Here is a 16,771-nt window from a genome sequence, read left to right as displayed (position 1 = left end):
ATAATCAGCACACCAACAAAACAAACTCACAACGATATTTTTCATTAAGTTTACTGAAATTTCGGACATGTGAAAGGAGTTCCCTTGATATATACATTGAAACTGAATTTGATGTATATTTCGTTTCAATATAAGGCAATCCGTATTGTTCACATAAACGTCCATCTCGTGGTTTGATGCAAAATCATAGTAAGAATACGTATACAATGTGTGATGTAAACCAAGAAACGGTGTCGAAAATCCAGTATGGACTTTACTAGCGCCAACGTGACAGACGAATAATTCAGACGAAATATATTCAATCAAAACTGCATAACAGATAATACATTGAAACATATTTATAGTTGAAGAAACCTTAATTTTTCATTCGTCTGTTGCCAAGGTTTGAGCGCGGATCATACTGTTAAAATGAGAAGATGGATTTTGTAGCAGCGCCTGAGGATTGCCCATTTCTATCACCTTCCCAGCCTCCATAACGAGTATGACGTCACAGTGTAAGACGGTGTTGAGTCTATGGGCGATCGTCAGGACGGTGCAGTCGGAGAAGCTGTCCCGAATCGTCTCCTGTATCATTGCGTCTGTGGAAGTATCTATGGACGCCGTGGCTTCGTCCAGGACTAGAATCTGAAGTGTATCATAATAACATATACAGCCGAAGTATGCGAATTGGAACGCCTAATAGAAAATAGTCTATCACACCTATTTACAAAAAATAGTTTGTATTGAAAGATAAACTAAATGTTTCAGTTGCTTCTTTCGGATTTCATTGCTGTAATCTTAGTATAAATCTTGAATTAAAGCATAAAGAGGGTCTGATCAGAAGGCTCGATGCATAGTGCCCTCCGAAATGACCTGAAAAACGAGATAATTTGATATCTTAAACAAACAAACTTGATAAAACTTAATAATAGCGACAGGATTATGCCGGTAGCAAAATGTTATTACATGTACTTGCAGGTTGTCATGTCAGAATGTACCATTTCCTTTTTATCCAGAAATCAGAAGAGTGCTTAGCTATAATAATATTTGCATTTATCATCTTAGTGGATCCTTGACGGAGCATCCATATCCATATCAGAGGTTTAAGTGCATATATTTGTACATTTAAAATTATCTTATTGGTATTAGAAAAGCACCGACAACAGGCTAACCAAGCCATATGATGCAAGGGAAGTAACTTATATCAAGTTGATTTTGTTTTGTATTGTGAAATATTTGTGTCGGTATGTTTCTTCGTTACTTTGGCTTTGCGTTGGAAATAACTTAATTGTGTGTATGTCGATAATCTCTTGTTTGATATCAGGGAGAAGTTGACGTTATTTTATATGAGGCTAAGAATGAATGAACATGCCGATTCAACAGGGAATATCGATAACGGCATGATAATTCATTTTAATCATGAAGCCTTTATTTACGTCTCAACGGCTTATAATGATACTTTATTATATGTATTATTATTAATTATCATTATATAATCATATCATTAATTATTAATATATTAATATAATTCTCACATGTCACATTTTCTACTGCCGTATCAGTCTTAGAGCGTTGACCATGTGGTACGTTTTGCCCATTTTAAATCCAATTTAGTGCCTTTTCATCAATAACTGTTAAATCACTTGCTCTTAGTGATTATGATTAATGAAAACTTCTTATAACATAATTCATATGATTAAGTGAAGTCAATATCCATATTAATTATTCAGCTTTTGATTCTTCGGATGTCTTCCTACCTTGTTTTGACGAAGGATAGCACGGGCCAAACATATCAATTGCCTTTCCCCAACGGAGAAATTTTCTCCATTTTCTTGAATAATTAGGTCAAGCGTCTGGTCAAGAATTTTCATCTAAATAAAATATTGAAATATAAAAAGTAGTAATGAAGCAATGCAAATACATATCTTGTGTTAACAGCGAATTTAAAATAGAGATTATTTTTATCAGTAAAAATATTACTGAATCGTTTGGAATATTTAGATAGATTCGTTGCTGTAATCAACGAAGGACTCTTTCAAGGAATATTTACGTATAAATTACATACTGTTAGAAATCTTTTTTAAATGGTATACTTATTTAGGCGATTTCCTGCTTCCAGCAACCTCTTAACGTTTTTGTTGTTTCTATGGCAGGCATTTTGGTAGCGCTATTAAAATGGCTATAATCTTATTAAATTTGGTGAAAGTAACTACGTTAAGACAATTAGACAGTTTTCATGTTGTCGATATTACTTATTTTAACTGGAACATACTTTTTCTTTCATATGGACTTGTTGAAGTGCATCCCATATCTGTGCATCCGTATACTCATCAAAGGGGTCCAGATTATACCTATTAATATAAAATACTGTAGATTACTACTACAAAATTATTATTGTTAAGAAAAAAGGTAAAGGTCTTGTAATGTTGGTGTTGTAGGATAATGATTTGAAATAATGTAAAATTTGTAAAAAAAACAAAAAACTTAACGGTATTATTTTTGTCATTTTCATGAAATTTTCGAAAACAACAATATACTGTATACTTATATATTTGCTGAAATATATACTTATTGCCCCAGATTCATCAATATATTGCGAATTTACTATATATCTCCGTCTTGCCCCAGTATCGAGGTTACATTCCACATAGGCTTTATCTTTATGTAAAACTCATTCTTTTATAAGGTATAATTTATTTCAGACTGATGTTGATGTCAATTATATCGGAAATGAAACATTTTTGTTCTATACAATTACCTAAGTGTACCAGCAAATAATACAGGGTCTTGTGGAATAGACGACAATCTCGAACGTAGGAGTTTCCGAGATATGCTTCCAATGTCTACGTCATCAATGGACACGTGACCTTCCGATATATCAGTTAATCTGAATAACGCGGCAGCCAATGATGATTTCCCTATTGACAAAAAATATATATGTATACACGCTTTTAAATAGTAATGATCAATAAAGAAATAAAAATAAATAAAGACTCTCAATATTTTCTCATAATAAATCAATATGTTGAATATTGGAAGAGAAAAATGTATCTGAATGATTGTTAAATGTACAAAAGACATATCAGACATTATCAACTTTTAATACAAATTGTAAATTAGATGCAGTTAAGCCGAAAACACATAGCTGCCTAGTTCTTCTAGGACTCAGCAAGGGTGTTGATACAAAAAGGCAGAAAGGAAAACAACCAAAAGTCTGTGCCTAGTTTCATGTCTACAGCTGCAATTTCTAAGGATTGTACAAGACAAACCATTCTTATCCTGAAAAGACCAAGGGAAGTAGAATTTGAAATATCCTAACCTGCTCCAGTACGACCCACAATGCCGACTTTTTGTTTCGGTAATATATCGAAATTGATGTTCTGGAGTACTGGATCCATGTCGAATCGATATCTCATCACTACATTTGAAAATACTATCCTCCCTTGACTTGGCCATTTTTTGTCCACGTGAAGATTTCCTGTTTCCTTCTCTACTTCGAGATTCTAAAGCAATAATTGATTTTTACTGTGAGTAATGCGTATAGACAAAACCTTTAACACAAATTATAATGACAGTATTGAAAACGAAAAAAATGTAAATTTGTAATAACATATAAAGTTTAAATGCGTATCTATATGCACGTCATTAAAATCATATCGTAGACTAAAGCTCCACTGGTAGAAAACATTGTTAACACATTTACAATTAATACCCAAAAAAATTTGTGGCTTGGCAAAAAATGAAAATTCTGGTTCGTGATTGTTTCATATACGCATGTCATATGTCTATCATTCAAATTTATTGATTATGATAATATGATCGAATTAAATCAATGAGGTCAGAATGAACAATATTCCTGCAAACCTCATACTCGTGTATCCGCTCAACGGAAGTAAACCTGGCCTCTACTTCGTTTAACATACGGGTGCAGAACTGGGCAAGTGACGTCACCTGAAATTATTATAAAAAGAACATAATTTTACCTTTCAATAAATATTGAGAATTTGATAGAGGAAAGGCAGAAATAGATTATTTCAACTGCACCATACAGATTTTCCACACTTCTTGGACTCGGGAGCGATATTTATTGCCTTAAGAGTTGATACTATGGAATAAATTGAAACATAGAGCTGATCCCGACCTTCAAGGACTCGCCAGCCAGTAATGATTAAGGACGTAAAGTGCCGATAAAAATGGTCAAAATCTGGAGTTAAAGTTGATGAAAACTGGGTCGTTTTTCCAGTTTTAACAAAATCACCCCTTCTAACAATTTTATAACTATGACGTAGCATCACTCAGAGAATAAACCAAACTGCTCAAAAATCTTAACTCGATAGCTTGATGATAAATTAGTTAATAAGTTATAAGACATCATTATGCGATGTTATTAAAATGTATGTACACCTACATTGACGGACATGGTCAAGGACAGAGCCGCCAACGTTGGAGGAAGAGAACCTTTCGTGGCCAACACGACTATACTGGTTACAATCGTTAGGACAGAGCCCCCGAAGTCCACTCTCAGGCCCATCCACCGGATACAGGCTTCATACAGTAACAGCGCCATCGAAGTAGTGTTCGAATAATGTTTGCATCTGTAAAAGATAGTCAGAACGTCTTACTTGTCAGATATGGCTTGTTATTTCACTATCTAGTTTATATCTGAAAAAAAAAAGGTTAGCATGCCATAATTGTCATAGTTACTTTATTTGTCCGTTTATATCTGAAATAGAGGGTTAGGATGTCAAAATTGCCATGGTCAATTCAACATCTCCTTTAATTTATGTCTTGAATAGACGGTTAGAATTTCAATGTCATGGTCAATTCACCATCTGGTTTATATCTGAAATAGACAGTTAGAATGTCATATTTGTCATAGTAACTCCACTCTATCGTTTATATCGGAAATAGAGGGTTAGAATGTCAAATTTGTCATTGTCAATTCACCATCTGGTTTATATCTGAAGAAAGAGGGTAAGAATATCAAAGTTGTCATGATTACTCCACCATCTCGTTTATATCTGAAATAGAGAGTTATGTCATATTTACGATGGTTTCTTCATTCTCTCGTTTATATCTGAAACAGGCGGTTAGAAAGTTGTCTTGGCTACTTAACCATTTCGTTTATAAAAAAAATCTACGACATTTTTCTTATCAATGTTGTTTTGATTATTGGTATTAAATTGAACTTCATTCAAATCATTAGAAACGATTTTTTTCACTATGGGGGAAATTGAAAACAAAAAGAGTAGTTCTTTGTCAGTCCGATTCACCGTCCATCACAGATTTGATTGAACGATATCTAGACTTTGACAAGGCGCTCAACAACAGAACGATACTATGATGAATGGATCTTTGAGCCCCAGAAATTCAGTCAAAGTCTCTTGTCTGAGGTTTTTTTAAAAGTGTTACAGCATATTTTCTTTATTAACATCGACCCTTTGAGGTAGATTTTGCTTGATTATCATTAGACGCTTTGCATTGAGTTTCCTTTCCATCAAAAGGAAAGTGGGGCCGTGCATCAATCCACACTGCGCGGTAGTTTATTAAGTACTGCCCTTTCTCCTATGGCTATTTACCGATACGAAAAGTGCTCTAGAAATAACACAAATTGCATTTATCAGATTGAAAAAATGATATTTATAAATCACATTAAAAGGAAATAATCAATCGTTTGTCTGTAGTGTACTCAATACTACACATTCCTTTTGAACACGGTTTAACATTGGTATTTGTTATTGTACTCTCTAGCTATGACCCCTGATATCATTTTATCCATCATCTGTCAGCGTACATTTAGGAAAGTCATTCCAGATTTGTCAACCGATAAAAAAGTAACTATCAGTTGTAAAAGTGTCTGAAGACTGAGAAGTTTTACAAAATGTCAAAAATTGAATAAAAATGGCATCAACTTGGAATATAATATCTACTGTACAAGGCTAACGTTTAACAAACTCACCCAGTCATAAAGTTGTTTTCCTGGGAATAAGAAACAATCGTATTTAGTCCACTGCAGGATGTGGTCACATGACTGATAAGCGGCGACCGCACGACATTTTCCAAACGTTTGAAGTTTCGTAATGGCACTGTTGCTATGGTTTTGATTATATAAACGTAAACTATAACTGCGACGACCGCGACGAGGTAGACAGGGAAATTTATTGCCGTACTGATAATGGATGCAGTTATCATGATCATCGCTTGGAGCAGATTATCCGTCATATTTGGGATGAATACATCGACTGAAACAGAAAAGAAAAGAATACATGCTTTTTCAGATGTCTCTTGTATAGGCAGGTTAATATCCCAATCCAATTAAAATCTAGATGGTCACTCTCACTACATTACATGAACATCTAACAACATCCCATACGGGGTCACTTTCTCATAACCTTTGAGATGTGTGAATTTTACTTTCAGGGCGAATTGTAAATTTGTCGATGTCCTCGAAGCAAACCATTTCGGCACAGCATGTTTATATATATATATGCTTTATGTGACGAAATGACTTGAAACAAATTGACAGATTATGCAAGCTATGCACTCTAGTCATGCTAATTCGGACATATCAAATTCACTTCCAAGATTCTGGAAGTAGTCATTTGATTGGCTAATCCAAAAGGTCATCCCTACGTGACCCCTTATGAGATGTTGTTAGATGTTCATGTAACGTAGTGAGAATGACCATCTAGATTTTAGTTAGATTGGTTAATATCATGTATTGAAAAAAATTCTTTTCATCTGCTCAGAAAGGGTTAGTGTTTTATACCTCATTGACGTTATAACTATACATTAAATGTAAGATATCAATGGAAATTATGTCAACACACAAATATGAACAGATGAGCACCAGATGCTCCATCAGTGAGAGCGTCTTCTGCTTCTTCAATGCAAAAAAAAAAAAAAATCAAATGTCACTGACCCTCTTCTACGTCTCTCGAGAACCGATTAAGGATTCTACCAGGCGGATTGGCGTCAAAGTACTGCATAGGAGCTCCCAATACCCTCTCGACTGCCCTGTTATGTAAGTTAACTGATGCAGTGGTCATCACCTACCGCAAACAAAAAGTATTTCTTAAACAGAGGACCTTTACCTCAGTGTTAATGCACTATTGAATTATACATGTTCAATAATATAATATATTTTATGACTTGTTTACGGACAAAATATAGAAGGTAATCCGTCAAACTTTTTCTCCAACAATACTAACGAATTTCGATTGAAGTATTTCAAGGCAGAGCAAACGTCCTGAAATTGGCAGAAGCTAGTTGCTTTTTACCTTTTGAATAAATAATTGCACACCCCACCCGGTCACATTTTACTGACAACGAGGAAAGTGGTAGCCTTTCTCACTTCTTTTCCAGTATACAATATATTGTACATCATTGTTGTCTTTTTCGACAAATATGTATTCTATTTCTCAGCAGCATTCGTTTATGATGTTAAAAGGCGGTGAATATATTCGGTATGGACTCTGGTGGATTTTATACCGTTTGAAATATATACAATCATACTTACCACCCCTGCGACTATTCCTTTCAGTACACCTAGTCCAGTTATGCCTATTGTGGTATAGATATAAACCATTAAATACCAGTCTGTTTGCTCCTCTGTCTCATCCATGCTCCGAAAAGAGGTCGTGTTCAGTGTATTTACGGCGGATGTTGTCACATCTGCGCTAATTGCGAAATTTGAGCTAGATAAATTGAAGTCGATAGAAATTGATTCCGGCTCCTCGACAGTCTGCGAATATTGATAAAACAAATATGAAAACAACAACACTAATAGCAATAGCAGGAGGCAAAGAAAATTCAACCCGCGAATTTATTTCCTATAAAAGGCTTTTATAAGGATTTCATTTTTTTCGAGACATTTATTTCAATAAACAACTACCCTAAGTCACATAAAAATGAATTAAGTTGCTATGTAAGTACGTAACGATGGATGTAAGTTCGTAAGTATAATTATTTATCAACCGTCATTTCATAGTATACATTCCACGTGACGAACATCTTATCAGAGCTTGATATACATGTGTATTTCATATTTTCAAACAAGAGTTAAGGCTCTCAAAAATATACAATATAATGTCTTTTCCCTTTAAATTACCGTTACTTAATTTTCGATATTAGGTTTCGCGGCATTGTCTATTTTCAAGATTTAAATCTATATCATGGTTGATAAACGTGTGTTTAATGCTGTTTGTAATACTTTAAGTAGTTTAATAGCTGCATTATCAAATAATCTTATTCGTATGCCACATACTCTCTGTTGAATCCAAATCCCAAGCCACCATTCACTGAACGCGGTCGACGAAATCGCCAAGACGTACAGCAATAATACAAAAACTGTTACTATTTTGCCCCCTGCCCGTCTAATGTAGCTGCCGTATGAGTCAGTGCTGATCGAGCCGGTTTGTGATTTCTCCCTCTCCGTCAGAATTCCTGTAAAGTAAACATTGTGCTATTAATTATAGTACATATGAAATATACTTGGCGTCTGTACTTAATAAGAAACGTCGAAGTTATACAAATTCATATTGTAACGATTTTGCCTATTTAGAGACATCAAAAAACATTTTGTGGAAAAAGGTGAAAATTATACATGTTTCTTTGAATTGTTATTTTAAAAAAGTATGTTCCTTTCATACGCCTTTTTGTTAAAATATGGAAATCGTAACCATTCATTGCAGCAAATGGAATTTGATTGCAAAGTTATCGAAATCGAAAACAATTCCAATTTAGTACAGTGTGAAATGAACAACGTTATAAACAATGACATTGAAAAAATTGAAAAGAAACCCCACAGATAAAACAAATGTTTAGTATCAAGGTGAATGTGAGCGGAAACAGCAATGTTACATTTAATATAGGAGAAAACAACCTGTCAAAAGGTCATGAATATAACTGTATTAAAAAAATATTGACACAATAAAAATCCATTATCGAAATCAGAGGCTAGTTAACCAGGGTTTCTCTCCACTAACCTTTCTCATAGTTGTTAACCGTTACAGTAGAACCGTTAAACTGCTGTTTTGTCGGGACATCGTTGCTTTTGTGAAAATCTGCATCGTCATCTTCTGATTTTTCCTCATCTGTAATGCGATTTAATGCTATATATATTTATATTACTAGATAACAGATTATTGATTGTATATGTTTTATATTTGGCATACTTTATGTAGTAATGTATGTATATCAATTACCAATTTATCATGCACTTTTACTTAATGTATATGAAAATCATCAACAGGTCACCAAAGTATGATCGAAAAGAATGAGTTTAACTAAATATCGATAAATCAAGGGAAATGTATTATAAATGTTATATTTAGGACCATTGAACACGACTAAAAGGCATTTAAAGACGATAAAAGCACAATTTCTTCTTTCTACCAAGGATAGTTCTCGTTATATGGAAAACTGTAATATGACACTCTCAAAATGCAGAACCAAGGTAGTTCCACGAAATTATTCGGTTGTATAGCTTTCACTACTTTTGTATGCTACAACTATCAAATATTCCACTAATAAAGAATCTGCGGCTTCTTCGACCGCTGTTTTAATGACACTACTAATTATCAAATATACCACCAATAAATATTACTACTATAAAACATACAACCAATAAATGTAATAAATATAAAATATACCACTAATACAGGCTATAAATATAAAATATACCCCCAATAAATGTAATAAATATAAAATATACCACTAATACATGCTATAAATATAAAATATACCCCCAATAAATGTAATAAATATAAAATATACCACTAATACATGCTATAAATATAAAATATACCCCCAATAAATGTAATAAATATAAAATATACCACTAATACATGCTTTAAATATAAAATATACCCCCAATAAATGTAATAAATATAAAATATACCACCAATAAATGTTACTACTATAAAATATACCAAAATAAGCGTACTTGTTATACAATATACCACAAATAAAGGTTATCAATATAAAATATACCACAAATAAAAGTTATCAATATAAAATATACCACCAATACATGTTACTACTATAAAATATACCACCAATTAATGCAATAAATCTAAAATATACCACTAACAAATGTTACAAGTATCAAATATATTACTAATCAAGATGTTGCTACTATTTGTAAAACCTCTGTTCTAATGACACTGGTACTGATGCACACAGAGCCTATGGATATCATTACCTGAACTATTAATACGGTCCATGTTAGAATTGAACTGTTCCATCAATTTTGTGTAATGGCCATTCTTGGCCATCAGCGATTCATGGCTTCCATGTTCGGCTATTTCACCCTCATCCAAGACATATATTTCATCGCAACGTTCTAAATACTGCACAAATAAAATCACAAACAGGGCATACATACATGTTATGAAATATTTATTCTATTCTTACTAAAATCGAAGACATCCTATCATTTAACTAGAACTGTCGCCAGGATGGCTGACTAATACCCCCGCAATCTACACGAGTCAATGGTGAATTGGAACTGTTAATTAGAGGCTAACTAAGATAACCCAGTAATATAGTGACCAGTTGCCATAGCAACTATAATTTTGAGAAAAAGAAGTGAGATGCACATCTGCACATGGTCCTCTATATTTGTGTGAAGTTTCATTGAAATCGGCCCTTCGGTTTAGGAGGAGTTGTCTGGACAAACTTAAAGTTATGGTTCTTATCAGAAAACCTGTTTATAGTGACCAGTTGCCATAGCAATCATAATTTTGAGAAAAAGAAAGTGGCATGCACATCTACACATGGTCCTCTATATTTGTGTGAAGTTTCATTGAAATCGGCCCTTCGGTTTATGAGGAGTTGTCCGGACAAACTTAAAGTTATGGTTCTTATCAGAATTTTTTTTTATAGTGACCAGTTGTCATAGCAACCATAATTTTGAGAAAAAGAAAGTAGCATGCACATCTACACATGATCATTAATATGTGTGTGAAGTTTCATTGAAATCGGCCCATCGGTTTATGAGGAGTTGTCCGGACAAAATGCGTCTACAGACGGACGGACGGACGGACAGACAACCTGATTCCAGTATAACCCCCTAACTTCGTTGCGGGGGTATGAAAAGCGATTTATATTGTGATCCTTAACAATTAGTGAATGGACCACGTGTTGCAGAGCGGTAATCCTTTTCTGCTTCATTGGTGACAATGACAAAAAAAATCTTGGTCAAATACTATAATTTATTATGTTTCTACGTGAGAACCAGGGACAGCGGGGCCACAAGGCATATCAACCGGTAGAAAGACGCTGTACTCATGGTTTATTTGTTTGGTTTATATTTTTAGCGTCCTATTAAGAGCCAGGGTTATTTTAGGACGTGTCGAATAGAGAAGGCCAGAATACCCGGAGAAAAACCACCGACCTACGGTCAGTACCAGGCAACTGCCCCATGTGGGTTTAACAACCCAGAGGTTGAGGGCTAGCGATAAAGTGTTGGTACACCTTAACCACTCGGCCACCGCAGAAGGGCCGCGATTGCCGAGTGGTTAAGGTGTACCGACACTTTATCACTAGCCCTCCACCTCTGGGTTGCGAGTTCGAAACCTACGTGGGGCCGGTGGTTTTTCTCCGGGTACTCCGGCTTTCCTCCACCTCCAAAACCTGGCGCTTCCTTAAATGACCCTGGCTGTTAATAGGACGTTAAACAAAAACAAACCAAACGGCCACCGCAGCCCTACACGTTGTACTTAATATTGCACAAGTATAAAAATATTTGCCGGCCAAAACCTTGAGTACACAATTATATGTATTTATTATAGGTTTATGTTTCCACATAGATGTATAGTCATCAGTCCGAATTCGATTCTGAATAGATAAAATGTATTTACTGAAAGAGCATTAAATAGTAATCGTTTTGTGGTTTTTTTTATCATATTCTTGTGTTTCTTACTTTAAATTTCACATATTTTTTTCCATTTTAGTCTTATATTATTGTTTGATATAATCCTGGTCCTTCTTTCAGATATGCAAATATAGACGTTTGACTAACCTGCAGTTGATGAGTCACCAAAACAACAGTTTTATCCTTCAAAAGTGTATCAATACATTTGTTAAACAAATGTTTCCCGACTTGGACGTCGACAGCGGACAGTGGGTCATCAAGGAGATAAATGTCTCTTTTACTGTAGACAGCACGCGCGAGGCTCACGCGTTGTTTTTGACCACCACTTAAGTTTGTTCCTCTATCGCCAATCTGAAAAACACCGTTATTTTTCTTTTGCAAAAAAAAAAAAATATTTAAAATATCAATAAAAAAATGTCCGACTAATACAGAACCATACCGATACTAATATTTTAGACATGTTGTTTGCCGAATGCATACTTTTTGATTATATCGTTTTTTTCGTAATAATATGTTCTGGCATTTGTAATTTTCAAACTAATTATAGAGTAATATATTAATTTTTAATAGCCGATCAAACAACAACAAAACAAAAACAAAAAACAAAAATAGATTATATATGCGTCTATGTTACAATCTTCAAATACATCAAAACCTTTCATTTTCATTCTTTACCCCACTGAATTCTGCCATGTCGCAATATAAAGAGGTATGAAAAGTGCATTTCAAAGAGACAAATATGAAGTTTCAATGACATATATACAATATGTAGTATAAATTGGGTTGAATGAGCTGTTACCTCAGTCATATCCCCATTGGCCAATATTCGGAGATCTGGGTCCAGACTACAGGCATGAAGTACCCTGGTGTACCTGTGTAAAGATGGATAGTTAATTGGTATATTTCAGAGTGTTTTGTCACCTGCTCTCCTAAGGCCATTAGCGATTCGGTTAATATTCAAGAGTAATCAATCACAATGGATGAGATTAGATGATGGATCATCATTACCCCCCCAACAGGAACACCATCTCAGGACCCCATATATAATATGAGGAATTATTTTTCCGTCTTTTTATCTCTTATCATCGTTGCTGTATATGTGTTCTTAGAAAATAACAATAAAATGGACATTGTAATTAACATCGCCACTTCCCAGAAGAGTATTCACCTAAATTCTAAAATGTTTGAATTTAACACTTCATCTATGTAAACTCTATATGTGTTTTAAAAAAATGCGATGAAATGGACATTATCATTAACCTCGTAACTTTCCAGAAAAGTATCAATCACAAAACGAAATGTCTGAATCTAACACATAAAATAAGTAAACTCGATTCTCAAAACATTCACGTTTGGTTGAACTCTCTAAAGTCATAATGTCATCAAAAAGTTGTATTTTTTTTCTAAACATAATGAATAACGGAGGTATGATATTTCCTACCAATCTGATTGGTACGGACATCCGAATAGAATATTTTCCCTCAACGTCCCATTAAAAATCCACGCCTGTTGTGCTGCATATGCCACAGAACCAGCAACAGCAAGATGGCCAGAAAGCAGCGGCATCTAAATTTGATAACAAAGGGAATTCAAATGGTGTCACCTAAAGATTTTACGGAAAATTTAAGCATATTTTCTTGGATATTATAAAACTACCATAATTTCAATTTTTTTTCTCTCAACATAACAAACTTTACATTATCGGTAATCGAAATATTTAAAATCGTAAGTTTTTTTTTAAAATGTATTAATATGTGATATGCATGCGAATAAAAAGTTGGTCCTCACTTAAACTATTTGCAACAAAATTAGTCCGATGTTTTTAAAATCTTGTACGTGTTCGTATATGTTATATGTAGCAGTCACATGCTGTTTTACTAAACTTTACCGTGTACAAAAGTAGTTGTAACATACCCTTCCAATCAGTGCTTGTAACAATGATGATTTTCCACAACCGACAGCACCACATATACCAATATGTTTACCCTGTCGAAAAGAAAAATTACTATTAGGTAGAGATGATAGAATTAAAAAATAGTGGACTTTCAGTTTTTTTTATTTGTGTATAAAATAGCATTTGCTAGCTGCAAGAAGTATTCAATAGGTGTACATTTATGCCTCCAAGTGCGATGTCAATAACATATACAAACTATTTAGTAGTTTAAGCACCATTTAAAACAGCTTTCTAAGTAACAAGATGATCCTCATTCGTATGGTAAAATATTTTAAAGTTTACACAAAAGTCTATTGGTTTGCAGGTTTTATCGCCCCTTGAACAGTCATGGTAATTTTAAGGCGTGTTCTCCTTGACATAGTTGGTGGCAACCTAATTGCACAAAATACGAGTGAGCCGTCGCATGCAATTTAGTGCAGTTATGGTAAAATAAAGCGGAAATAAAATGAAAGTTTCCGTATCTTTAATCTAATGTCTTTCCGATACATTTTTTTTTTATCCATATAGAGATTCCGCTTTACCGGCTGCCTGTAAACTCAAGACATTATTTTCATATGCTAATTAATTAATCATTGTATACAACGCTGCTGTTTAACTGTGAAATTTTAATCATAACGTTTATCTTTCTTGCTAGTTAAAAACAACCTGGTTGTCATATTGTGATTTTATGCTGGACACGGTGTAAACGTATTCTAGACGTAGGTTAAACTGATCATCGACTTCCTCAAGCAAGAAAAAAAGCAACAGTTGACACACAATGACTACTTGTTAACTTCTAATCGATTATGTAAACAACCTTTCGGGGTGATATTTCGTCATCACATGCCCGATTTCAAAGGTAGCACACTATATCATGATATGCATACAAAATGGAAAAAAATAAATGTACACTATAATTGGTATATTCAGTATGAAGTAGTACATACAGGCTTCACATTTGTTAAAACAAAAATTAATAATTTGGTTCCGGATTTTATAAATTTCCGGATTTTCCGAAAGTGTGTTTACAGCGAAAAATGAAAGCCCACAGAAAAGGTAAGATAGCAGAAAAAGTTAATTTACAACAAATGTCAAAACAAGATTAATTCTGTCTTTGGGATAGAGATATTTAATTTCAAATAGGTTTCAGAAAAAAAATTGTGCAGAGAATTGTGTCATTTTGGGTCAAATATCATAATATTTTGCAATGTTTGAGCATGTTTAAGCTGTTACCGTGGTATTCACAGCTCTAAAAATCACAGAAAATATAAGTTTACTTATCCTTCAGAGCTGTATTAAATATACATTCTTTATTAGAGGTAATATGTAGGGTTAACTGGCAATGTTTACATTTCTAAAACATGTGCCATGTTTTTCAGAATTGGGCATTTCTACTGTACACTGCTACCAAAGCATGTAGTTGCCGTAATTTCATATTTTAAAAATAAGCATTAGATAAATTGGCGATCTTTTAGAGTAGAACATGATATATCACCTATATCTACACTATAATAGGGCGATATTCTTTGATTTCTTCCTAACGTTCTTGTATAATTATATATAATCTTAACAAGGACACACAAAAGTGCTTGACTGATTTAACGTAGTTGCTGTATTATTACTGACCTATGATGATATATCTGTATTGCACAAAAAATTGTCATAAAACATAAGTACCCTGATTTACTATGTTAAAAACATATAAAGTCACTGTTAAGATATTTTGAAACATATTTTGCCTACGTGCTTAATTAGTTAGTGTATAATATATATACATGTTATTTAAACAAAACAAAAAACAAAAACAAAACATCAGTTTGCATAATTATAATGTTTAACATCAATGATTGATATACTGAAGGTTTTGGAACGTTTTTCTGAAAAGACAAATTATTAATCTAATATGCCATAAAACACTGCCTTCTACCAAGCGTCGAACTAAAGAGGAACGTTTGCACAGTTAGAGCCTTATTCTACGTTAACAATATCGAGAAGTCACGTGATCAATTATAGCATATCAGCTACCCAATCAGTTGACAATTAATCACCGCTGATGCTGTTGAATGTGTAAAAATTGGAATAACAAAGTCTACAAATTAAAATAATTGAACTGAAATCATCTGTGTTACATCTCCAGTCGTAAAAATCTTACCTTGCTGACAGTTAGATCAATGTTCCGTAAAACTAACGAAGAAGTCAAGCACGGCGGGTCTTTTAATTCTAAAAATGAAAAAAATCTCAATAATCTGAGCATAGCAAAGCGTTGATAGTGAAGAACTATTGCCACTTAAGAATCTGAACAAACGATGAACAAGCTGAGGATTAACATGGCTGCCGAGTAGTGAACACCTGTGTTGTGCTGCTCCTGCTTTTTTGTCATTGAAAGTGCCATTTCTAGACATATGTTACCTGAAATGTTTGGCAGGCACTGACATTAGATTTCTACCTAGTGATGAGTGGAATTATTTGGTGATATCGAAAAACCAAAACATATATTTTGAGGAAAGTTTCCTAAAACATTTGAAAGTGAACAGTGTTCACCGAACTTTTACCTGTGGATATAGTACATGTACCTGGATTTACCTGTGTTAAGTAGTGTGAATACAGCAGTATGGCTACTAGGGCTTCAACAGGGAATGTTTGGAGAACGGAGGAAGGGTTAAAAGAGGAACTGAGTAACATCAAGAGTACTCTTAAAAATGTTGTAAAGAAAGAGGACTTGAAAGTACTATCCAGTAACATTGTAAAGAAATCAGACTTCAAAGAGCTTGTTACAGATATTGTGAAAAGTTTTCTTGAGGAAATGAAGGATGATTTAAGAAAGACTGTTGAATTACAAATACAGAAAAAAAACAGAAAAGTTGAGGGATGATTTGGACAAGACCAACAATCATAACTATAGACTACAAGAAAATATCAGAGAGAAAGACAATGAAATCAAACAACTTCGAAAGAACCAAGAACAGAATTTGGATACTATC

At 33.9% G+C, this 16,771-nt stretch overlaps 1 protein-coding gene across 1 annotated transcript; it reads right to left on the bottom strand.

The window, feature by feature from the left end:
- Window positions 1–66: 66 nt before the first annotated feature.
- Window positions 67–16,182, bottom strand: LOC117330195 (multidrug resistance-associated protein 5-like). Its single transcript, XM_033888417.1, has 18 exons — window positions 16,096–16,182; window positions 13,772–13,843; window positions 13,299–13,423; window positions 12,657–12,729; window positions 12,005–12,208; window positions 10,184–10,331; window positions 8,967–9,074; window positions 8,336–8,424; window positions 7,499–7,723; window positions 6,902–7,031; window positions 5,939–6,221; window positions 4,388–4,574; window positions 3,844–3,930; window positions 3,299–3,482; window positions 2,738–2,897; window positions 2,252–2,330; window positions 1,737–1,832; window positions 67–624 (listed from the first exon to the last, which is right to left on the bottom strand). The coding sequence occupies exons 1-18, from the start codon at window positions 16,180–16,182 to the stop codon at window positions 364–366; spliced, it is 2,598 nt and encodes an 865-aa protein (XP_033744308.1). The 3' UTR covers window positions 67–363.
- Window positions 16,183–16,771: the final 589 nt, after the last annotated feature.

This window comes from Pecten maximus, chromosome 6, assembly GCF_902652985.1.
Source record: "Pecten maximus chromosome 6, xPecMax1.1, whole genome shotgun sequence".
Taxonomy (NCBI): domain Eukaryota; kingdom Metazoa; phylum Mollusca; class Bivalvia; order Pectinida; family Pectinidae; genus Pecten; species Pecten maximus.
This window is presented reverse-complemented; position numbering and strand designations above follow the sequence as displayed.